We start from the raw sequence: 23,848 nt of genomic DNA, 5'->3' as shown, positions 1-23,848 counted from the left end.
ACACAGACCCCAAGCCTATGTAGGTCTACTCAGAAGTAACCCCCATTTGAGTCAATGGGGCTTACTCCCAGGAAAGTGTGGAAAGGACTGCAGCCACACCCAGCAAGATTACAACTCACCCCAAAGTAGATGGGGGCTGCTCACACACACACACCCAACATGCAAATGCCACCCCTGTTCCCCCTAGGCAAGACGGAGGGATGCAGGCTGGGGCATTTGGACACCCCCACTAAGAGCAGGCTGGCTGAGCTGAGCTGCAAACTCTACCCTCCCAGTTTGAAGCCTCTTCTCCTCTCCTCCAGCCTTGACCAATCCCAGGATGCCCAGGGCGAGGAGTACACTGGGAAATGTAGTTCTTGGGGCAAGGTTGCACATGGAGAGAGCTCCATGATCAGATGCGGCACCTCTGTCTGCCCAGCCAGCCTTCTCTCCCACCTCCCCCCACCATGTTGCACACGCCCTCCCCACCTCACGCTGCCCCACCCACCTCGTTCACAGCTGCAGAAAAGCAGCAAGTCAGGAGGCAGCACGTGCAGCAGAGCAGAGCAGAGCAGCCTCACCTCTCTCCCCGAGATGCCTGGCAACGCCCCTGGAGGCTAGCCATGCCTCACCAGGGAGGCAGGACACATGGATTGAATACCTCAGCCATCATGTCTAGGCTCAACCTCAAAATACCAGGATCGTACCCACATGCAACCAAGCATTTCAGCCTTAGCTTATCCCTTTGATCAGGTACGCAAATTGTGGACAGAAAGGGGGGGCTGCTGAAGAGAAATCTGGTAATATGGACACCCCCTACAGAAGGGACAGGGCTTAGGCAGACACCACCCTTCTGAGGGAAGGGCGGAGACCAAAACTCACATGGTCGATGGGGTCCTCAAGGTACAGGATGCCATTCTTGATAGAATTGCTGATGTCGTTCTCTGAATAGCTGGCCATGGAGACCTCTTCGTAAAGGTTTCCTTCAACCAGCTTCTTGTGCTACAAGTGGAGGAGAAGAAGGCAGGATGGAGAGGCTGCAGAGGGATGTGGCCAGAGTGGCCATCTTTTGTCTCGTGATTCATGAGGAGAACTGGTGGTCTTTTAAATCTTCCAAAAAGAAGACCAGCTCACACCTGCTGCCAGCCTCTCACAGGCCTGAATCCAGCCTGAAGGTCCAGCAGCTGCTGGAGCATGCCCAGGGCTTCTATCTCGCTCTCGGGGTTCTGTCCTTTCCTTAGTTATAAGGAATTTTCCAGGCCCAGAGAAAATGGGGAGGAATGGACCCGCCACCCTTTGGCAGAACAGTTAATGTTTGTGTTGGGAAGGATCTGGCAGTCTCTCTTGTGTATGTTTATGTGGAGAGGAAGTGCCCACATATTCATAAGGCAGGATTCAGTGTGTGTTTGGGGGCTGTCACCAGACATACACGTTTTTCCCATCCTTTAACATGTTTAAGTTCCCCTTTTAGCCCCTGACAGTGAGTATGGCAAGGGACTTTAAAATGGGCAGCTGAGGGAAGATGTTTTTTAAGATCATGTCCACCTTCCATACCTTTTAAGCAGCTTTCTCTGCTCACCATTACAACGGCAAATGCAGCGTTTTTCAGGGTCCCTGAGCAAGCCCACTGAGGGTGAGTGGGATTATGAACAACTCATGCCAAACCAGGCAAAATCTCAAGTGCATAGAGCTGTGCAGCTCAGGTGCATGGAGTCTGGAGCATGGCTAGGCTTGATCGGGGGGACCATACATGCCAGAGGTGCTTTCTCAACTACAATGGTTTCCATTCTTGTTCTTTACATGCAGGCTGTCATGTCATGAATTTAAAAGCCCGTTTTCCTCCCCAAACCGCTGCCCCATGCTTGCTGCAGGAACCATGGGTGCTAGGTGGGGCTTAGCAATGCTCCAGCTGGGGTGACTGACCCCTAAGCCCCATGCTGGCTGCAGGGAGCAGTCATACCTTGATGAGGATCTTTTTCTTGAGCTGGGCAGGTGAGGGCAGCTGGTCAGCATTGACGTCCACTGGCTTGGTCAGCAGCATGTCTCCAAAGACCTTCCTGAAGTGGGAAGCCATGTTCCGCTGCTGGACGATGCTGCAGTGGTCCTCGATGGAGAGGATGATGGGAAACCTGGAGGAACAGCAGGCTGTTTCACCTCTGAGACTTGGCTTGATGCCTCTCTATGCATGTCTAGGCATCTCTTAGAAGAGCTCAGATGATACGCATGCATGCACTGCAGGGCGCCTTGCTTCGTTCACAAAGAGCAGTGACTCTATCCCATGCTGGGCCCAGTACCAGGACTTCCTTCCAAATCCCACCTGTTAGGCCTAGGACAAGGGGCAACTGAGGCTCACTTGGCTGCCCTCACCTCAGGAGCCTCTATTTCATAGCAGTCCTGCCAAAGGAAGCAAGAAGACCCTTCAGGCAGGCCAGTCAAGATTTCTGCGATCTGACACTCTGAATCGGCCTTTCTGTCTGCAGATCTCTGCTGCTCTTGACTCTTGTCACTTCTTGCAAGACTTTCATGGCATCTCCTGTTCAAGGCTCTCAAGCAGCAAGGCTTGGAAGGACCTCTGCCTGAGGTCTGTGGAGCCGCCATCGGCCTGAGAAAATGACATCCACGGTCTGACACCTTATCAGGTGGTATGCTTTATATGCAGCAGGAGATAATGCTGATGCAGCACCTCTCTCAAGGCACCTGCATGATGGAGCTACACACTTTGCTGATCTTCCACACTTTAATTTTAGCACTGTAGTGACAAAATGCAAGAAGCTTCTGCCTGAACACTCCCTCAGAACAACGAGGAAGAACCTCACACCTCACAAATAGTTACAGAGTTCTACGGAAATAATTCTGTGTTGGTCTGTTCTCGCAGTCATTAGTAAGAGGCAGTAATGTACCCCCTCCCCTTAGAAAGAGACAGAAAATGAAGAGCCTTGGATCCCTGAGAGGTGCCAGCCTCACTTACTCAGAGGTGGTGAAGGCATGCTCCTTGATGGTGTGCAGCACGTCCAAGAATTTGATTTTGGAGGTAAGCGTGTGGCCATGGTAGATGATTGGCAGGTCATCGGGACCATCCCAGCAATCCACTGAGGGCACAGAGGATTTCACATTTAATTCATTCATTCACAAAGGTGTCTGGACAGTTCAACCATTGCCCAACACACCACTACGACCTCTGGTTGTTCTGCTCCGGCAAAGAGGGGAGCAGAAAACGGCCTCCATGCCTGCTGCCCTCCAGTCCCAGATACGAGGGACACAGTTGTAGTGATTCAGGGGTGATGTTCCCCGTGACGTTCAGAAGAACTTTCCTCTATTACTGATGCTGGGCTCAAATCGAAGCTCACCTCACTTGGTCCTGAGCTAGAACAGCCCTTGTGGGCAAACAGCCAAAGAACAGCATGACTCACAGAACCCCAATGGGAGACTGGTGGAAACCAGAACCCCCTAACTGGACTCAGGGCCCCAGGACTGGCCAAGGCCACTCACGTTCGATGCAGCGGCAGCCCATTCGAAGGCAGCGAGCGTAGGCTTCCAGGGAAGACTCACTGGAGAACTGGTCGCCTGTGAGATACCTGTGAGACAAGGAAGAGAGGAAATGATCTTAAGCACGTTGCACCCAGCGAGTCATGGACTCTCCGCTCACAACAGGAGAGGAAACTGAATGCTTTCCACATGCGCTGCCTCCGGCGCATTCTCGGCATCACCTGGCAGGACAAAGTTCCAAACAACACAGTCCTGGAACGTGCTGGAATCCCTAGCATGTATGCACTGCTGAAACAGAGATGCCTGCGTTGGCTTGGTCATGTGGTGAGAATGGATGATGGCCAGATCCCAAAGGATCTCCTCTATGGAGAACTCGTGCAAGGAAAGCGCCCTACAGGTAGACCACAGCTGCGATACAAGGACATCTGCAAGAGGGATCTGAAGGCCTTAGGAGTGGACCTCAATAGTGGGAAACCCTGGCCTCTGAGCGGCCTGCTTGGAGGCAGGCTGTGCAGCATGGCCTTTCCCAGTTTGAAGAGACACTTTGCCAACAGTCTGAGGCTAAGAGGCAAAGAAGGAAGGCCCATAGCCAGGGAGACAGGCCAGGGACACACTGCACTTGCTCCCAGTGTGGAAGGGATTGTCACTCCCGAATCGGCCTTTTCAGCCACTCTAGACGCTGTGCCAGAACCACCCTTCAGAGCGCGATACCATAGTCTTTCGAGACTGAAGGTTGCCAAATTGTTACGTTGCACCCAAAAAAAAGGCCAGGGCTTATTATGGAAAGGGTGCTGGGAGCAGCTTAGCTACGTACCAAGGTGGAAGGCCAAATCCACGGCTGGAGTTAAATGCTAAAAATCAATGGGATGAGGCTGAGAAATATCATCCAATGATTCTGTCCACTAGATCAGTATTTCTCAAACTGTGGGTTGAAACCCACTTGGTGGGTCATGACCCGATTTTTGGTGGGTCCTGCAGAGCCTCCAAGGAAAACACGGGTGATGGAAAGTTCAATTGTCTCAAGCCTTGAGGCTATTCAAAAATCAGACAGCTGCTAATGGTCGTGCAAACAGAGGAGCTCCTGTATTCTGCAAGCCTCTGTAAATGTAGGGAGGTAAACGTTTGAACATCTTTTTTCTGGTATTTTTTTTCCCCAAGTCTGTCAATGACAGGGAGTAGGGGCAGGTGAAGGCTGGCTCACAGAACTAAGGGCCCAATCCACAGCCTGTGTATGCTGGCTTATGGCTGGCGCACACTGTCGCAAACGTGCCATAAGGCACATTTGCAAGACTTACCGCATCCCCACTGCTGGAGGTAGCCCAGTGTGAGATCACACTGGTCCAGCTCTAGCAGTGGGCCCGCATTCCGCTGCCTGGTAGTTGCTGGGACCGCCAAGAGGTGGAGAGGTGAGTGTGGGTGGAGGCAGGGAGGAGATGTTCCGGGGTAGGGGAAGGTGGAGGAGGGTGGGCGGAGGGCAGCGAGGAGGCATGGCTGGAGGAGGGAGCAGGGAGAGAGAGAGGGTGGGACTGATGGAGTTTGGCTGCACCGGATCCTGAGCCCCATGTTGGCCCCATGTGTGGCCCAACATGGAGCTCTTTGATTCTGCAGCAGCTCCAGACCTGCCGTAGAACTGAATAGCCTCATTGCAGGGCTACTTCCCTTAGTGAAGGGGACAAACGTCCCCTTCTCCCAAGGAGGCGATGGCGGTTGCCCAGGGTGTTCTGGATGCTGCGGCAGCCATGTCGCCGCCGTGGCAGCCCCACACTCTGGACAGCTCAGGATTGGTTGCCTGCCCCTCAAGCCTTAAGGCTGTTCAACAGAGTTTTCTCAATTTGAAAAACGGATCAAGTTGTTTTGCAAATAAATAGTAGTAGTTGGCAGCCTTCAGTCTCGAAAGACTATGGTATCGCGCTCTGAAAGGTGGTTCTGGAACAGCATCTAGTGTGGCTGAAAAGGCCGATTCGGGAGTGACAATCCCTTCCACACTGGGAGCAAGTGCAGTCTGTCCCTGGCCTGTCTCCCTGGCTATGGGCCTTCCTTCTTTGCCTCTTAGCCTCAGACTGTTGGCCAAGTGTCTCTTCAAACTGGGAAAGGCCATGTTGCACAGCCTGCCTCCAAGCAGACCGCTCAGAGACCAGGGTTTCCCACTTGTTGAGGTCCACTCCTAAGGCCTTCAGATCCCTCTTGCAGATGTCCTTGTATCGCAGCTGTGGTCTACCTGTAGGGCGCTTTCCTTGCACGAGTTCTCCATAGAGGAGATCCTTTGGGATCCGGCCATCATCCATTCTCACGACATGACCGAGCCAACGCAGGCGTCTCTGTTTCAGTAGTGCATACATGCTAGGGATTCCAGCACGTTCCAGGACTGTGTTGTTTGAAACTTTGTCCTGCCAGGTGATGCCGAGAGTACGTCGGAGGCAGCGCATGTGGAAAGCATTCAGTTTCCTCTCCTGTTGTGAGTGAAGAGTCCATGTGCAAATAAATAAATAAATAAATAAATAAATAAATAAATAAATAGTTATTTCTTTCTAAATCATTTTTTAAAGTCTTATAAAGAAGGTGGGTCCTGACAGAGTGTCATTTTAAAAAGTGGGTCCCAGTGCTAAAAAGTTTGAGAACGACTGCACCAGACCATATTAACCAACCATTTCCTTGAATGTGGGAGCATGACTCAGCCACAGGGCTTAGGAAGGCATCTTGCCCGTGCTGTGGTTTCACACCGGCAGCTGTGGGGAGATTAAGACATTTTGTGGTTTTGTGTACCAAGGTGGCTGTGTACAACCAATGGGTATTCTTGCTTTAGTGGTGTGACCCAAACTGTTCCCTTACCAGCAGATCACAAGGCCTGTGCTCTTGAGCAAATGACCCTACGGTCCAGGGAGGCTCTTACGTGTTGTGAGAGGATGAGATCCAGTACTGAGATAAGGGGTAATTCATTTCGTCTGTCACTACCCGCTCGTATTTGGAGTCCATCACCATATTTTCTTTGGAGAACAGGAATGTCAAAAACTGTGGGATGCAGAGGAGAGAAAATTCAGATTATTATTTTCAGTGTGAATCCAAGTTAACTGTGAGATGCTGAAATACACTGAAGTGCACGTGGGAGATTATATCTTTAATGGTTAGTAATGTTACTTATTTATTGAAAGGAATACTCTAGGGAAAGGAATAGTGACACCAGTAGTAGGGCCTAAAACAGCAGGGGGGTAGGCACAAATCTGACTTGGGTCAATCTCAACCTGTGGGGTCAGTGGAGGAAGTCTTGGGACATTGTGTCACTCACCTCATCCAGCTGGAAGAAGGGCTCTGTCATGTCACTGAAGGGATCCTGCAGGTAGCTGCACATGAACTCCCGGACCTTGGTAATGTCACTAGCCCAGGATTCCTAGAGGGAAGGGGTAGAGTTTGGTGTTACAAAGAAGATCCACATTCAACCTTCCAGCAGTGGATGGTGAGAGATCCTTGGAAAGAGAGATCCACATTGAAAACAAATTTCACGCTTGTTTTAGCTTGAAAAGTCCACAAGTTGGCAACATAACACAGGAAAGATTCTTGTGGTGCTTTAAGACTAAGGCTGCAATCCTGTAATGTGTACTTGAGAGTAAAGCCCACTGAACTTAGTGACTTATGGCCCAATCCTACTTAAGGCCTGCGCTGGAAGAATGTGCATGTTGCTGGCGTAGTCTGCCTCAAAGGTGTTGTAAAGCTCATTTTGGCAGTGCAGGGAGCTAGCGCACCAGTGGGAAGGCTTGAGCCTTCCTGTGCATACTGCCGGAGAGACAGAGGTCCAGTGGAGAAGCTAAGCCCAACATAGGGGAAAGGGTGGGGCAGGGGGAGAGTGGGGAGGGTGGAATGGGGAGGAGGTGAGCGGGTCAAGCCCAGGATGGAGAAAGAATCGGTGGCACTAGCACGTGCCAAATTCTGAGGGCTTCCCTGGGCCTGATCCAGCTGCATAGATCAATGTGGACTTGCACCAGCTATATTGGTGGGGCAGATCTAAGTTGACTGGTTGCGGCTGCTGGAGCTTCCCCAGGGCAAAGGATCAAATGTCCCCAAGAAAACCTCCAGCAGCCAAAAGTTCCCTCTGGGATGCAGCATGGCCTACGCTAGTGCCACTGCACAGGGATTTAGTTAGGATCGGGCTGAGTAAGCAAACACAGCATTGCACTGTAACACTTTTGTCTTGGGGTAGCACAATAGCTAGGAAGACCAAACCAGGCAATATAAGGGGCTCATATGAAGAGCATTCTTGATTCATGTTTGTACCCAAAAAAATCTCAGGTGTCACACCCCTGGCTCTCAGTTACTAAAGACAGAGTTTTTCCATGTGTTCTCTGAAGAAAGGGCTAGTCCCTCTCTACCATGTTCTTCTGCACAGGAGAGGCTGTCCCAAACCCATGTTTCTGTCCACCGTAGCAAAAAAAGGACTCCTCTCTTTGCAGATACCTTCTGGTCATACTGCAGAAACTTCTGGAAGTCATATAATGTGATTTGGCAGAGCTCTGGTCGATCCACATTTCTGGGAAGAAAGTTGAGAAGACAAAGTGTGGGTTGAACAGGGCCACAAAATCTACATAGGAATACACTCTACAGAGCCACAAACATCAACATGCACATAAAGAACTCTTGTTAAGTTTGTCTTCACCGTGAGAATTGGAACAGAGGCACCCAGGCAAGGGCATGTCTAGACATACCCAGTTCCTTTGGCCTGTCTTTGAAATACTTCAGTTAGGCTTAGACAACTTGAACAGGAAATTAGACAAATTCATGGAGGCCTACAGACCGACCCTAACTAATTCCCCATGGGAAGGTCAAGTAGCGCCAGCATGGCTACCATTGCATTTCACAGGGACTTTTGGCCTCCAGGGGCCTCTTTAGGGTAAGGGAACATTTGTTCCATTGCCCTGGTGTACTGGCCCGGCGGGTCTACTCAGATCTGTACCAGCAATATCACCGGCCCAAGTCTGTGTGGACCTGTGAAGGCAGATTGTTTCTGGAAAGGGGGAGAGGATTTAGCAGGCATCACTGTCACCAAATCTGCCCTCTTCCCTGGCCCAATCTGCCCTCCTCCCTGCTTTCACCCCACCCTTTTCTGCCCACCCCACCCCATGCACTCTTACCTGTGGTGGTGGGCGGTGGGTGACCACTGTCACACAGAGCTGGCCATGTACCACTCCAGCAGTGCCCAGCCTGTGCTTTCCAGTGGGTCATGTTTTGCAATTGCTAGAAATCGCATTGTGCAGCTGGAATACTTGTTCCAGCAGCACAATGCGCTAGTAGGACTGGGCTGCAAGCTGGGAGCATGTCTAGCACTCTGAGCTCCTTGGGAGAAGGACAGCATAACAATCCTAGATTTACTATCCTTTTCACAGAGACATAAAAAGAAGAGTCCTTCACACTCACCGCAAGGGGAAAGACAACTCCAGCTGTTCAATTACCTGAAATGAAAGGAGGAACATGGCCATCAGCAGAGCAGTTGGGGTGCTGGCAGGACTACTGCAGTCTTTCATTAATTGGCAGGACAGGCCAGCTAAGGTTTGATCAGCAGATTTTTGAAGCACATACCAGATAACTGGGAATATCACTAGACTTTATATTCTCAGAAGAGACCCAGGGTAGTGAACGACCTCCATGGGGCGGGGGGACCTATTAGAAAGATCCAGAGACAGGGCTAAACAGCAAGTTTGCGGATGACACCAAACTTTTCCGAGTGATGAAGACCAGAAGAGATTGTGAGGAGCTCCAGAAGGATCTCTCCAAACTGGAAGAATGGGCAGCAAAATGGCAGATGCGTTTCAATGTCAGTAAGTGTAAAGTCATGCACATTGGGGCAAAAAATCAAAACTTCACATATAGGCTGATGGGTTCTGAGCTGTCTGTAACGGATCAGGAGAGTGATCTGGGGTTGGTAGTGGACAGCTCCCCAATTGTGTGGACAGCTCCCAAGTGTTGCCCCAATGTGCATCGGCGGTGAAGGCTAACTCCATGCTTGGGATAATTAGAAAAGGTATTAAGAATAAGACAGCTAATATAATGCCGTTGTACAAATCGATGGTAAGGCCACACCTGGAGTATTGTGTCCAGTTCTGGTCACCACATCTCAAAAAGGACATAGTGGAAATGGAAAAGGTGCAGAAAAGATGACTGGGCTGGGGCACCTTCCTTATGAGGAAAGGTTACAGCATTTGGGGATCTTCAGTCTAGAAAAGAGGTACCTGAGGGTGACATGATTGAGACATACAAAATTAAGCAGTGGATGGATAGAGTGGATAGAGAGAGATGCTCTTTTCCCTCTCACATAACACCAGAACCAGGGGGCATTCACGAAAGTTGAGTGTTGGGAGAGTTAGGACAAACAAAAAAAATATTTCTTTATCCAGTGTGTAATTAGTCTGTGGAACTCCTTGCCACAGGAAGTAGTGATGACATCTTGCCTAGATGCCTTTAAGAGGGGATTGGTCAAATTTGGGGAGGAAAAGTTCATTACGGGTTACAAGTCATGGTAGGTATGTGCAAGTTCCTGGTTTCAGAGGTAGGCTGCCTCTGATTGCCAGATGCAGGGGAGGGCACCAGGACGTAGGTTGTCTGTTGTCTTGTGTGCTCCCTGAAACACTTGGTGGGGCTGCTGTGAGATACAGGAAAGTGGACCAGATGGGCCTTTGGCCTGATCCAGTGGGGTTCTTCTTATGCTCTTATGATACCAAACGATTTCCTAATGGCTCTGGACAACTTTCCTGCCACTCTGGAATAGGGAAACGGCCTGAGCTCTTGACAAAACTGCTCCTGAGTATTCTCTGCCCAGCCACAGAGTTACACAGTTGTTTTTCTGGGGAGCCGATGGCAAGGAAGTGACAGACCAAACAGCTAGATGAGCAATGGCTGAGGAAGACTCACAACAAATCTAGCCAAGTGTGGGTTAGAGCCCTTATTAGGGACCACTGACAGGGGGTTCTTATGCACAGCCCACCAGATTTTGGTGGCTGGGTTTGGCCCGTGGAATGCTGGGTGCTTCCCAAGGACCTTGGATATTCACAGATATTTCTGGAAAACATGGGCTATTCCAAGTAAGACTGCTTTCTGTAGCTGGCATGTAGTGATTTCATTTACGCCTAGGATGTTCTCGTGCTTTTCCAAAGTCCTTTGGTCCTGGGCCCAGAGTGCCAACAATGATGAGTACAATTTTAGCTTTATTTTGCCACAGGTGTTCTATTTCAATTGGCAAATCTTTATATTTCATTATCTTGTCCTGTTCTGTCTCTTTGATTCTCGCATCTCCAGATTTTGCCACATCTTTTATCCATACCTGCTGCATTCCAACAATTGTCAAATTAATAATCTCCCAACTTTCTTCCTAATTCCTATATGCCGAAACAAATTCACAATTTGTTTGAATCTGATCAATTTACACCTAACATTTATACCCAAACACCAAGTCACTTGAGAAAAAAGTGGGGGAAAGAGTAGTGCAAGATACCGGGAGGACCGTCTCATCCTACATGAAACCGCACATCCTTTGAGGTCATCTCAGGAGGGCTTATTGGAGGTGACATCATTTTTGGAAAACAGGTTGGCAGTAATTTAGGACAAGGCTTCTCTATGACGCCCAGTCCCCAGATCCCCCAATATGAGATCAGAGCAGCCCTCACTGTTTGGGTCTTCTGCAAGGCTTTGAGCTTTTTATATTTCAACCAACTGTGGATTCTTCACTGCTGCTCTTTACCTACAGCACAGTCTCCATTTGTCATGCCTGGCTGTTTGTTTGTGGTTGCTTATTGTGGTTCTGATTTTTGTGGGTTTTTCTTCCTTGCACTTAGAGGCTGATTTGCTTATTCTATTGCTAATTTGTTATGTTTTATACTTTTCTTATTTTTAATTGATGTAGGCCACTTGGGCTTCCCACGAGAAAAGAAAGGTGGGGCACAAGTATTTTAAAATAAGCAAGCAAACATTTGATCACTCAATTAATAAACAAACATTTTGGGAGGGGCTGTAGCTCAGTGGTAGAGCCCCGCTTTGCATGCAGAAGGTCCCAGATTCCACCTGTGGCTGCATCTCCAAGTAGGGCAGAGAACAATACCTGGCTTTTGTGCACTTGCAGCCGGTCAGTGTCAACAAGCCCGAGCCAGGGAGATCAACGGCCTGACCTAGGTTCCTAGCATAGTTGTTTTGTTTTTCAAAAATGCCTCTGCTTAACTAAAGGAATACAGTGCCAAGCCAAGAAAGTGTGAAGCATCCCAGGGCACTATTAACTCAGCCCTGCATGAAGATCTTTGGGGATAGAGATCTGCTCAGGTAGGTAAGGCACCTAAACCTACCCCCTTCCCTGACAAGGGGAGTTCAACTGCACATCCCCACACTCAGTTGGACATTACTGCTGCAGGGCTGCCTTTTGTCTTCTCCTTCTGTGTCCAGAGTCTAAGCCTCAGTTCTATCTAACTATTCCTTCTAACTCAGGGGAACTATCTGGCTACAGAATTCTTCTAGCTCCACTTCTAGAGCAATCCCTGATGTGAAGGCAGGTGCAGATCCTCTGGAAGTGGAGCTCTGAACTACCTTCCCAGCACTCTTGCTACGCTCATCTCCATGATCCTGTCCAGGATCCCATCTATCCAATGCAGGTCTCTTGCGGTTCTTACCGATTTCTGGGCATCAAACATCAGGTTTTTGTAGAAGTGTGCAAAATGGTTGAAGGTCATTTCAGTCCTAACTTCTAGCTCCTGTTTGAAAAAGAAGAGAGAGCAGGTTTTATGGAGGCTTCCTCAGCAGTGCCAAGAATCTTGTGTGCATATCTGCCCTCCCTCTATCCCAAAAAACCCTGCCAGTTTGTCACAACTCGTGTTTGTAGCTGATACTGGAAACACACAGATTTTGAAAGATTTAACTTCTGATGAAGCCACTATTATTCTTTACACCAGTGTCATGATTTAATCAGCTCTGCTGCATTTGCATGGATTATATAGTTTTAAATTATTATCTATTCAAAATTGTGAGCTTACCAGAAGTTTGTCCCGTAGGAACCTCATGTTAGGCACTCGGTAGTTGACCTGGGGCAACATGGCCTTCAGATCCTTGGGAGTAATGCTACAACAAAGAGAGAAAGAGACAAGAATGGTGCATGTGTGAACTAAGGCTCCTATCAGCACCCGTACTCTTCTCTGGGCCACACAGGATCAGCTTGCAATCTCAAATTTTTGAAAACGCAGACCTGTACATAAATAGCCTCAGGCTACAAACTGAATTCCCACTAGACCCATAACCATGCCCTGAAAAGGTAAAAAATTCACCAGACAAGCAGGCGCATCTCCAGTGCAATAGGGGAGAGAAGCATGTAGACCGCATCTGCTGCACGGCTGCTGCTCTTTGCCTGCACAGGATTGCACTAAGATAACTGTGTACATGAACATCACATTCTCCCCCTCGAGCATTCAGGGGTGGCTTTAATGCCTGAAGGAAGGTCAAGTAGCAACACTGTATTGTGGTGCGGTGGTGTAGCTGGGTCCCATCGGGTAGATGGGACTTGTCAGCCTGGGAAGGCAGCTCATCTGAGAGAAGGAAAACTCTGATCCCAAACCTCCACTGCCTTGTGGCTACATCCAGTTATGGAAAAGGCTTCAGGAGTCAACCTCGAGGCAAAATCTGGAGCCGGAGTCCCTGAGGCAGTTCACGGCTGAACACAGTCACGTTCTGGCAACTCCTGCGACGCCGCTGGAACCAACCGTACTGGCCTCTGCCTTTCCATTGGACCATTTCAGCGATGTGGAGAGGGGGGATTTGCTGCATGGGTAACAGCCTATCCTCCATACCTACTTTACCCAGGCTTTGTGCACTGGAGAGGACACTCTGTTCCAGAACCACCATCCAGAGCGCGATACCAGTCTTCCGAGACTGAAGGGTGCCAACATAAGGTGTAGCTGGAGGGGGGTGGAGCACTCAGCCTGGCATGGAGGTGGGCGAGTGGCCCCTCCCTTCGGAGCCATTCCTAGCGGGGGGAGGGGCAAAATGGAGCCATACGGGGCAAATGCTCGCCCACCTCCCTGCCAGGCTGAGTGTTCCACTCCCAGTTACGGTGAGCCACCTTCAACATGTTATTGGAAAAGCAGATATAAGACATCCCTAGAACAAAGTACAGGCCAGTGGCATAGCCACAGGGGGTGCAAAGTGCTAAGTTTTAAAGGGAGCCTCACTGTAGTATGCAAGTGGCCCCTGCCCCTCCCCTTTCAAGTTTTCACCTCCATTTTGTCCCCCCCCCAGAATGGGTCCAAAGGGGAGGGGCCACTTGCGTGCTTCAGTGAAGATCCCTGCAAAACTTTGCGATTTGTACCCCTTCTCACTATGCCACTGGTACAGTCTACAGCCCCCTACACAACGCAGCCCAGGAAGGTACTGTGGCCTAGAAGGGGGCAAGACTGACATCTTTATCTTTAGGGTGCATTCCAGTTCTTACTTACTACTATTATCATCATTTTTTTTATCCTAGCCTCTTCCACAAAGAAGCAGCATATATGGACCTTCCCCTTATTTTATTCTCATGACAACCCTGCAAGATTTGTTAGGCTGAGAGAGAGAGTCTAACAGTGGAACTTAGACTGCATACCGCTGTTCAGGGCAACGGGCAAAATGTGCGCTCTCTGTGGCACCTCACTCTTTACCAACCAAGGCAGTTTAACACAAGCGACATTATAGCTTCTTCTGCAACCCACCCTGTACTGGAATCTTAGAAGCCACATACTGTATCCCTGTAATGTCGTATTTGGGCTCCAGAAAACCTGCAATTCCTCACCTTGGACAGCAGGTGGCAGCAAGGTGAAGCGCTCCCCCAATACCACCACTCCCTCCACAACATTGACCCAGCTGCTCTCTGGATTACAGGCACAGTTCACAAGATGCAATTTTCAAGGAGGGAACTTCTCAAGCCTCTTTGACCTCCTTGCTTCTGCTTCAGACTGCAGGTTGCTGCTGCAAGCAGTCAGCCTACAGTGGAATTCCAGTTGTGCTCTGACATTCCAGCACCCAAAACAAGGGGGCTGCACAAGCCCCTCAACTTAGACTTTCCGTGGCCCACAAAAGCACAAACAGCCTGGGCAGCAAAAGGTGGGCAGACAACAAACATGTACGCAGTGAGGAGAGAGCAGCAGGTGAAGCTGCCTAAGGCTTTGCACCTTACACGTTAAGATGAGAGACAGAGAGAATCAAGGAAGTCAGGGCTACTGACGCCTTAGAACTACCAGTGACTGGGCAAGAGTGAGCGAGCGAGCAAGCGCGCCAGTTTCTGCCTTGTACCTTGATGTGCAGGTGTGGGCAGGTGATGACTTGGAAGACAGATGTCCAAATCAGTTAATTCAGTGACAGTTTGTGAGTCTTATTCAGAGCAGCAAAGAATGTAACAGATTTGATTCATGAGGTCATGATTCACCTGGAAGTTCTTGCATGCTAGCCTTATTGAAAGAAGTGAGAGTTGCACAGGAGCACAATAGTTTTTTTCCCATAAGCTTGCGCAGGAGAGCCACATTAGGTAGACTCCACATTAGCTAGTGGAGAGGAGAGCCCTGTTTGGGTTTTGTGCCTCAGGCTTTTGTAGGCAGCCCCTCTAAATAGAAGAGATGTAGCACACGAACCCAGAGCTTCACCTGCAGGAGGATAATAGACCACCAGGGAGCAGGTGCAGAGTCCCTTTTGATTATCGCTGAGAAGCCACAATCAGACTGCACTGCACACATTTCAGGTTGAATAGAAGGGCTGCTGGTTCCAGGTGTGCAGTTTTGGGGTAGAGCCCCAGCAAAAAAAAAAAAAAAAAAAAAAGTTTGAATATGCTGTGTGGCAGCTATGAAAAAGGCAAATGCCAGTTTCAGGATGATTTGGACAGTGTCAAAAATAGAAATACTGCAACAGTACTGAAATGCCCTTATACAATTCCATGGCGCAGCTGGTGGTCCATGACCATGTTTTAAATTTGCAAAGCAAGAGTGCAGACTCAAGATCTCTTAATCCACGCCAGATGATCCTCAGGATGCACTAGTGAGTGCCTTGCTGGATCAGACCAGGGTCCTCCTAGTCCAGCATAGTGGCAGGAATCCTAGCAGCTGGTAGGCAATAGACAGCCCACTGGATGTGGGCCAGTGGCCCTTTGGCTCTACTGGTTTATCTTCTACACGCCGCTCCTTTACCCATCACTGAAGCCCTTTTCATATATTATATCCCTGCATTTAGTGAACACAGGGAGAGAGAAATGTGGCTGTGCTGACTAGCCCCAAACTCCAGGCCTACATAGTCACTGGCCACCTCTCCCAGGCTTCTGTACATCCAGCACTTACACACAAGCGCTGAATGCTGGAAGAGTTTCTTCTGACAGGTGCCTAGGAGTCTGTCAATGTCAGACATGGCTGGCCAGTGGACTTCCTTCTCCCTGTGTTCTCTGAACACGAGGAGAACAACATACAAAGAGGGTCTGCAGCACAGCATACCGGGAATTAAGAAAGGGTTCTAAGTGCACAGGCCCTGGTTTTCAAGTTGGCTTGTCCTTGCTTGAAAATAATCAACGTTAATACTTTTTTAAAAAATTAATATCAATGGAAAACTGCAGTATGTGAGACATTGCAAATGGATGCTGCCAATCTCCTTTTGTCACAAGCAAACAAAAGGGTGGAGTGGATGAGGAGACTCTTAAGAGCTTGTTCTCGTGACAATGTTATTTGCTGCATTGTCTGAACTGGGCTTCAGCATCTCTGTGATGTTTAGTTATTCCAGAGTGCATAAAAACATGTATACTGGCTGCATCCCTAATCCCAACATGGATTAAATACGACAGTTAAATATAAAATAAATCTTGTGAGATTAAAAAATGGCAGCTGCAAAACATTTGCCGAGTTTGCTGAAACAGCCTGTTTTGTAAAGTAATACCATCAAAGCTTTAAATGTATAAAATAATGTTAGTGAGATCAAGCGCATTTTGAAACCCAAATTGGATTAGAGTGTTTAGTTTAACAAGACAATTCTCAGTAGAGTTACGAGTCTTTTATAAAATAATTCCACTGGGATTAAATTAAGTATCTGATTAATGTGACACCAGGGAGGACTCAATGGATGCTCTGATATAATAATCCAAGTGTAATTATGTTCATTGTCTTGAATAAATTCCACCAAGTTTAAAATGAACTACTGATGATTGAAATAATGTGGCCAGGATTAAAGTGAGTTGAAAACGAATCCAGTGCAAAACTTTTAAAATGCTGATGGCTCCATTTCTTATGCAACAATCTCTGTGGATTAAAGCAAGTTCCCAACATGTCTAACAACTTGAATGTGGAACTTTGTGGGGCACACACTGCTGGGAGAAAAAGTCCTTCAGGATCTCAACTTTCTCCTCGTTCTGACGGCATCACTTCCTGCCTCCACACCCTTCTCTTCCTGCACAGTCCCCTGTCCTTTCCTATCCAGCATCCTGTTTACAGATTGCTGGCATACAGGAAGGGGTAAAGGTTACAGCTGCTGCCTCCTATCACAACATGCCTCACTGACTGGTTCTCCCTCTAGTTTCTCCACCACCTTCCCTGCAGAGTCTTCGTTTCAGAAAGAGACACACAAAGATGGTCACTGTCCATCCTCGCTCCAATTAAGCAAATTGGCCATGAGTGGAAGAAGATTCCTTTGGAGGGAAAGGCCACATCTCAGTGGTGCAGCACATGCTCTAAATGCAGCCCCAGGTCCCGTCTTTGGTGTCTCCAAGTAAAGAATACCTCAGGTAGCAAAGACGCTGGAGAATTTTGTGGGGCATCAGAGCAGTTGATACTGGAATAGGCGGATCAACGAAAGGTGTAACTCAGTATAAAGCAGCAACTGGGAAGGGAAGCAAGAAGCAGCGACAAGGCAGGGTGGAAGAAGTGCAGGCAATGGAATGCACACCACCAGGCAAGGGCTGCAGGCTCAGGCCTGCCTGGAGACTCCTCCTCAAAGAGGTGGCAAAAATGTACCTGAACCGTACCAAGACAGGTGAGGGCTGCTGCTAACACAACAGAATGCTCCTTCATACCCAAGGATACCCCTGCACACAGAAAGCAAGCAGGTCAGGGAGGCAACAAAGTTAGAATTCCTCTCTGCAGTGCTGGCTTTCTGCATGCATAAAAGTAGTCCATCAGGCAGCCTGATGCACCCCACATGCAAGGGTGTCATCTCTGTGAGGCTGAAGAGAGCATATTTGTGTTGCTCATAACACAGAGGTGAGTAACCAGCATCAGCCCCTCTGATCTGTGGTGTAGCTAAAGGGGGATAGCAACATGGTAAGTACTGCAGGAGCTGCAACGCGCTATGTAAGCAGCCCCTCCCTCTCGCCGTTGGAGCCATTCTGGATAGCTCCGGCAATGTGCAGTCACTCAAATCTTCACTAAGACAATTGTGTGGGTGCTTCTACCCCCTCCCAAAGTAAATCCAGCTCTCCAAATTCCATGCCAAGGCAGCCAAATGCTGCAATCAGATTGAAACATGCAAACAAAGCCTCTCTGCACGCACACACGCTTCTTTAATACAATATGTTCTCCAGGCTTTCATAGGATTTGAACTACTGTGGTGGCAACAGACGAGTGGATGGCACTGAAACCTGGGGGCAGGGGATGCAGGTGCAAAAAGAGAGGAGAACCACTGAAGGGGAGTGAAGCCCTTGGAAATTTTGTTCAGCCCCTCCAGACTTCATCAGACTTTGCCTGGACATTTCCCAGCCTTTTGCTAAAAGCCACTTTTTGCTTTGCAGTGCTCTGCTTGTGGGTGGGACTGGGGAGCAGGCAGATGCTTCACAAGGATGGCTGGAAACCTTCAAGAAGGTCCTACCAAGCACTTGCCCCCTTCCACGTGTTGGGGTCATCCCTGATGACCACCAAAGTGAGAACCACCCTCAGCACTCACCTGCCTTCTCGTGACCTATCCACGGAGTCAAACTGTTTTCTCAGCCACCTAGGAAAAGAAAAGGAGAGCGCATGAGCCTGAGGCTGGGGATACGTGTCTTGCAAAACGACCTCCTGGCATGGAAAAAGAGGCCTTTCTAGCAGGTATCTCCAGCAGGAGAATTTATTACTGGCTGCCAAGAAGGATGGCTCTTTTTGCCATGGCTAGCCTCGTTCACAGGCAAGGCACAGTCCAACTCGGCAGCAGTTCAGGTGTGCATTTTTCTCCACTGTCCTGCTGGATCAGGCCACAGGCCAGAGGCTAGTGCAGGAAGGTTGCTGGCAGAGCGCACTGCAGAAAACAGCCATCTGGTCTTCGAACCCAGCCTCTGTGAAGGAGAAGTGCCCTTCTTGGGAACACAGTATGGAGTTATTCCCATAAAGGAAGATATAAGGAATCTGTTCTGAAACTGAAAATGTCAAGGTCTTGTTAAACTGAATCCTTCTCTTGCTTGTTTCTGGAAAGGTTAGACAGACAAGGCCCTCCCCATCCTTCCCTGGATGCCTCTGCCACAGTGGTGATGCCAGGAACATAAGAACATAAGAACAGCCCCACTGGATCAGGCCATAGGCCCATCTAGTCCAGCTTCCTGTATCTCACAGCGGCCCACCAAATGCCCCAGGGAGCACACCAGATAACAAGAGACCTCATCCTGGTGCCCTCCCTTGCATCTGGCATTCTGACATAGCCCATTTCTAAAATCAGGAGGTTGTGCATACACATCATGGCTTGTACCCCATAATGGAATTTTCCTCCAGAAACTTGTCCAATCCCCTTTTAAAGGCGCCTAGGCTAGACGCCAGCACCACATCCTGTGGCAAGGAGTTCCACAGACCGACCACACGCTGAGTAAAGAAATATTTTCTTTTGTCTGTCCTAACCCGCCCAACACTCAATTTTAGTGGATGTCCCCTGGTTCTGGTATTATGTGAGAGTGTAAAGAGCATCTCCCTATCCACTCTGTCCATCCCCTGCATAATTTTGTATGTCTCAATCACGTCCCCCCTCAGGCGTCGCTTTTCTAGGTTGAAGGGGCCCAAACGCCGCAGCCTTTCCTCATAAAGGCTTAGACCTTAGTCAAGAGGTCTGCAACTTCATTCTTCCATATTCCAGAAAAAATATACTGCGGGGGGGGGGCATAGAAGGGGCAAGGTCCATAGGGGGTAAGCTCTGTCTCATGGGTTCAGTTTCTGAAAGAGAAATGATGGGTCATTTTTGGAGTTTGCATTCGTTCTTCCATCTTAAACCTATCTTCTCTGAAGTTTTGATAATATGCTAGGCTGACTGGGCTTTCTGGGAAGGAAGAACCCTCAGGCAACATCTGGGCCTTGTGTGTGTGGTGTGTGTTTTCCCCCTGCCCCCACTGCCTCCCCCGCCCCCACAAGGACTCTCTGCTGGTTTCAAACTCCCGGAGGTTGAAAACCACAGATCCAGAAAAAAGGCGTCTGAGGGGGGGACATAATTGAGACATACGAAACTATGCAGGGAATGGATAATGTGGATAGAGGGGTGTTCTTTTCCCTCTCACACAACACCAAAACCAGGGAACATTCACTAAAATTGAGTGTGGGGAGAGTTAAGAAAGACAAAAGAAAATATTTCTTTACCCAGCATGTAGTTAGACTGTGGAACTCCTTGCCACAAAATGTGGTGGTGGCATCTGGCCTGGATGCTTTTAAAAGGGGATTGGACCAATTTCTAGAGGAAAAGTCCATCACAGGTTACAAGCCGTGATGGGTATTTGCAACCTCCTGACTTTACAGGTAGGCTACCTCAGAATGCCAGACGTGAAGGAGGGCACCAGGATGCAGGTCTCTTGTTGTCTTGTGTGCTCCCAGAGGCACCTGGTGGGCCACTGTGAGCTACAGGGAGCTGGATTAGTTGAGCTTTTGGCCTGATGTTCCAGTTACATCCTTTGTTCCATTTTCAGGGCATGATTCAGCAACAGGGAAGCAACGGAGGGGAGGTGTGGATGAGCTACTCGTTGGGTGCACAACCCCCCTTGTCCCTACTCTGGCCCCATTTGTGCTCTGCCTGCAAGAAGGGAGTTGATCCTTCCTCTCTCGGAAACTGAGCAGAGGAAGACACTGTGGCAGTAGCATAGCCAGAGGGGGGGCACGGTAGGTACAACAGGTGCTGCAACTCCCAGTGTAAGGGTCTCCTCCCAGCCGCTGTTGGAGCCAATGTGGGGCAGCGATGGCAGTGCACAGGCACATGTTGCTGTTACTGCCCCAAACAGCTCCAACAGCAACTTGGAGGGGCCACTTACACAGGGAGTTGTGGCGCCCGCTGTAGTTCAGTGCTGCCACCTCCTGGCTATACAACTGCACTGCAGCAGCTTTGCTTGGGCGAGCAGAGAATTAGGACTGTCTTAGCCAAGACATCCAAGTGGGAGGAGAGAAGGAGGAAGCTGAAAGCAGACTGGTTGTTCTATGTGTACCGAGATTGTGTGGTATGCAGGACCTGGTTAGAGATGTAAACGTTACTGAGCCATTGGGGAACAGTGATCATGCTGCGATCCGTTTTGACGTGCACATTGGGGGAAGAATACCAGGCAAATCTCTAACAAAAACCCTTGACTTCCGACGGGCGGACTTCCCTCAAATGAGGAGGCTGGTTAGAAGGAGGTTGAAAGGGAGGGTAAAAAGAGTCCAATCTCTCCAGAGTGCATGGAGGCTGCTTAAAACAACAGTAATAGAGGCCCAGCAGAGGTGTATACCACAAAGAAAGAAGGGTTCCACTAAATCCAGGAGAGTGCCCGCATGGCTAACCAGCCAAGTTAGAGAGGCTGTGAAGGGCAAGGAAGCTTCCTTCCGTAAATGGAAGTCTTGCCCTAATGAAGAGAATAAAAAGGAACATAAACTGTGGCAAAAGAAATGTAAGAAGGTGATACTGGAGGACAAGCGAGACTATGAGGAACGCATGGCCAGCAACATTAAGGGGAATAATAAAAGCTTTTTCAAATATGTTAGAAGCAGGAAACCCGCCAGAGAAGCGGTTGGCCCTCTGGATGGTGAGGGAGGGAAAGGGGAGATAAAAGGAGACTTAGAGATGGCAGAGAAATTAAATGAGTTCTTTGCATCCGTCTTCACGGCAGAAGACCTCGGGCAGATACCACTGCCCAAATGGCCCCTCCTGACCGAGGAGTTAAGTCAGATAGAGGTTAAAAAAGAAGATGTTTCAGACCTCATTGATAAATTAAAGATCAAGAAGTCACTGGGGCCTGATGGCATCCACCCAAGGGTTATTAAGGAATTGAAGAATGAAGTTGCAGACCTCTTGACTAAGGTATGCAACTTGTCCCTCAAAACGGCCACGGTGCCAGATGATTGGAGGATAGCAAATGTCACGCCTACTTTTAAAAAGGGAAAGAGGGGGGACCCGGGAAACTATAGGCTGGTCAGCCTAACATCCACACCGGGTAAGATGGTGGAATACCTCATCAAAGATAGGATCTCAAAACACATAGATGAACAGGCCTTGCTGAGGGAGAGTCAGCATGGCTTCTGTAAGGGTAAGTCTTGCCTCACGAACCTTATAGAATTCTTTGAAAAGGTCAACAGGCATGTGGATGTGGGAGAACCCGTGGACATTATATATCTGGACTTTCAGAAGGCGTTTGACACGGTCCCTCACCAAAGGCTACTGAAAAAACTCCACAGTCAGGGAATTAGAGGACAGGTCCTCTCATGGATTGAGAACTGGTTGGAGGCCAGGAAGCAGAGAGTGGGTGTCAATGGGCAATTTTCACAATGGAGAGAGGTGAAAAGCGGTGTGCCCTAAGGATCTGTCCTGGGACTGGTGCTTTTCAACCTCTTCATAAATGACCTGGAGACAGGGTTGAGCAGTGAAGTGGCTAAATTTGCAGACGACACCAAACTTTTCCGAGTGCTAAAGACCAGAAGTGATTGTGAGGAGCTCCAGAAGGATCTCTCCAGACTGGCAGAATGGGCAGCAAAATGGCAGATGCGCTTCAATGTCAGTAAGTGTAAAGTCATGCACATTGGGGCAAAAAATCAAAACTTTAGATATAGGCTGATGGGTTCTGAGCTGTCTGTGACAGATCAGGAGAGAGATCTTGGGGTGGTGGTGGACAGGTCGATGAAAGTGTCGACCCAATGTGTGGCGGTAGTGAAGAAGGCCAATTCTATGCTTGGGATCATTAGGAAGGGTATTGAGAACAAAACTGCTAGTATTATAATGCCGTTGTACAAATTGATGGTAAGGCCACACCTGGAGTATTGTGTCCAGTTCTGGTCGCCACATCTCAAAAAAGACATAGTGGAAATGGAAAAGGTGCAAAAGAGAGCGACTAAGATGATTACGGGGCTAGGGCACCTTCCTTATGAGGAAAGGCTGCGGCGTTTGGGCCTCTTCAGCCTAGAAAAGAGACACCTGAGGGGGGACATGATTGAGACATACAAAATTATGCAGGGGATGGACAGAGTGGATAGGGAGATGCTCTTTACACTCTCACATAATACCAGAACCAGGGGACATCCACTAAAATTGAGTGTTGGGCGGGTTAGGACAGACAAAAGAAAATATTTCTTACTCAGCGTGTGGTTGGTCTGTGGAACTCCTTGCCACAGGATGTGGTGATGGCGTCTAGCCTAGGCGCCTTTAAAAGGGGATTGGACAAGTTTCTGGAGGAAAAATCCATTATGGGGTACAAGCCATGATGTGTATGCGCAACCTCCTGATTTTAGAAATGGGTTATGTCAGAATGCCAGATGCAAAGGAGGGCACCAGGATTTTTATAGTTGGCAACCTTCAGTCTCGAAAGACTATGGTATCGCGCTCTGAAAGGTGGTTCTGGAACAGCGTCTAGTGTGGCTGAAAAGGCCGATTCGGGAGTGACAATCCCTTCCACACTGGGAGCAAGTGCAGTCTGTCCCTGGCCTGTCTCCCTGGCTATGGGCTGCCCTTCTTTGCCTCTTTGCCTCAGACTGCTGGCCAAGTGTCTCTTCAAACTGGGAAAGGCCATGTTGCACAGCCTGCCTCCAAGCGGATCGCACAGAGGTCAGGGTTTCCCACTTGTTGAGGTCCACTCCTAAGGCCTTCAGATCCCTCTTGCAGATGTCCTTGTATCGCAGCTGTGGTCTACCTGTAGGGCGCTTTCCTTGCACGAGTTCTCCATAGAGGAGATACAGGAAGCTGGACTAGATGGGCCTATGGCCTGATCCAGTGGGGCTGTTCTTATGTTCTTACAGTACTTACAGCACTCTGTATGGGAATGCTACCAGAAAATTCTATGCTATTCACACAGGTACAAGGGTACCTTTCAATCTGGAGTGGCGTCTGTGACCGCTGCGTGTCCATCACTAGCCAGTTCAGGCCTGTCACCCAGAGATTGACATCTTCTTCGCAGAAAGCTGAGGAGAAAAAGAAGGAAAGAAGATGGTGATGAAGTGAGAAAGATTCACTTGTCTGCACTGAGGCCTGAGGGCAG

At 49.0% G+C, this 23,848-nt stretch overlaps 1 protein-coding gene across 1 annotated transcript in view; it reads right to left on the bottom strand.

Moving 5' to 3' along the window:
• The window catches only part of LOC136647671 (1-phosphatidylinositol 4,5-bisphosphate phosphodiesterase gamma-1-like), an 84,640-nt gene that overhangs the window by 27,929 nt on the left and 32,863 nt on the right, over nt 1-23,848 (bottom strand). The window contains exons 3-14 of the mRNA XM_066623347.1: nt 23,678-23,771; nt 18,358-18,405; nt 12,462-12,546; nt 12,102-12,182; nt 8,869-8,903; nt 7,912-7,984; nt 6,749-6,850; nt 6,356-6,474; nt 3,469-3,554; nt 2,948-3,068; nt 1,940-2,108; nt 862-981 (exon numbers count right to left, since the gene is read on the bottom strand). Of these exons, the coding sequence (XP_066479444.1) occupies nt 862-981; nt 1,940-2,108; nt 2,948-3,068; nt 3,469-3,554; nt 6,356-6,474; nt 6,749-6,850; nt 7,912-7,984; nt 8,869-8,903; nt 12,102-12,182; nt 12,462-12,546; nt 18,358-18,405; nt 23,678-23,771 (1,133 nt within the window). The remainder of the gene's footprint in view (nt 1-861; nt 982-1,939; nt 2,109-2,947; nt 3,069-3,468; nt 3,555-6,355; nt 6,475-6,748; nt 6,851-7,911; nt 7,985-8,868; nt 8,904-12,101; nt 12,183-12,461; nt 12,547-18,357; nt 18,406-23,677; nt 23,772-23,848) is intronic.

The sequence above is a fragment of the Tiliqua scincoides genome, chromosome 4, assembly GCF_035046505.1.
Source record: "Tiliqua scincoides isolate rTilSci1 chromosome 4, rTilSci1.hap2, whole genome shotgun sequence".
NCBI lineage: Eukaryota > Metazoa > Chordata > Lepidosauria > Squamata > Scincidae > Tiliqua > Tiliqua scincoides.
This window is presented reverse-complemented; position numbering and strand designations above follow the sequence as displayed.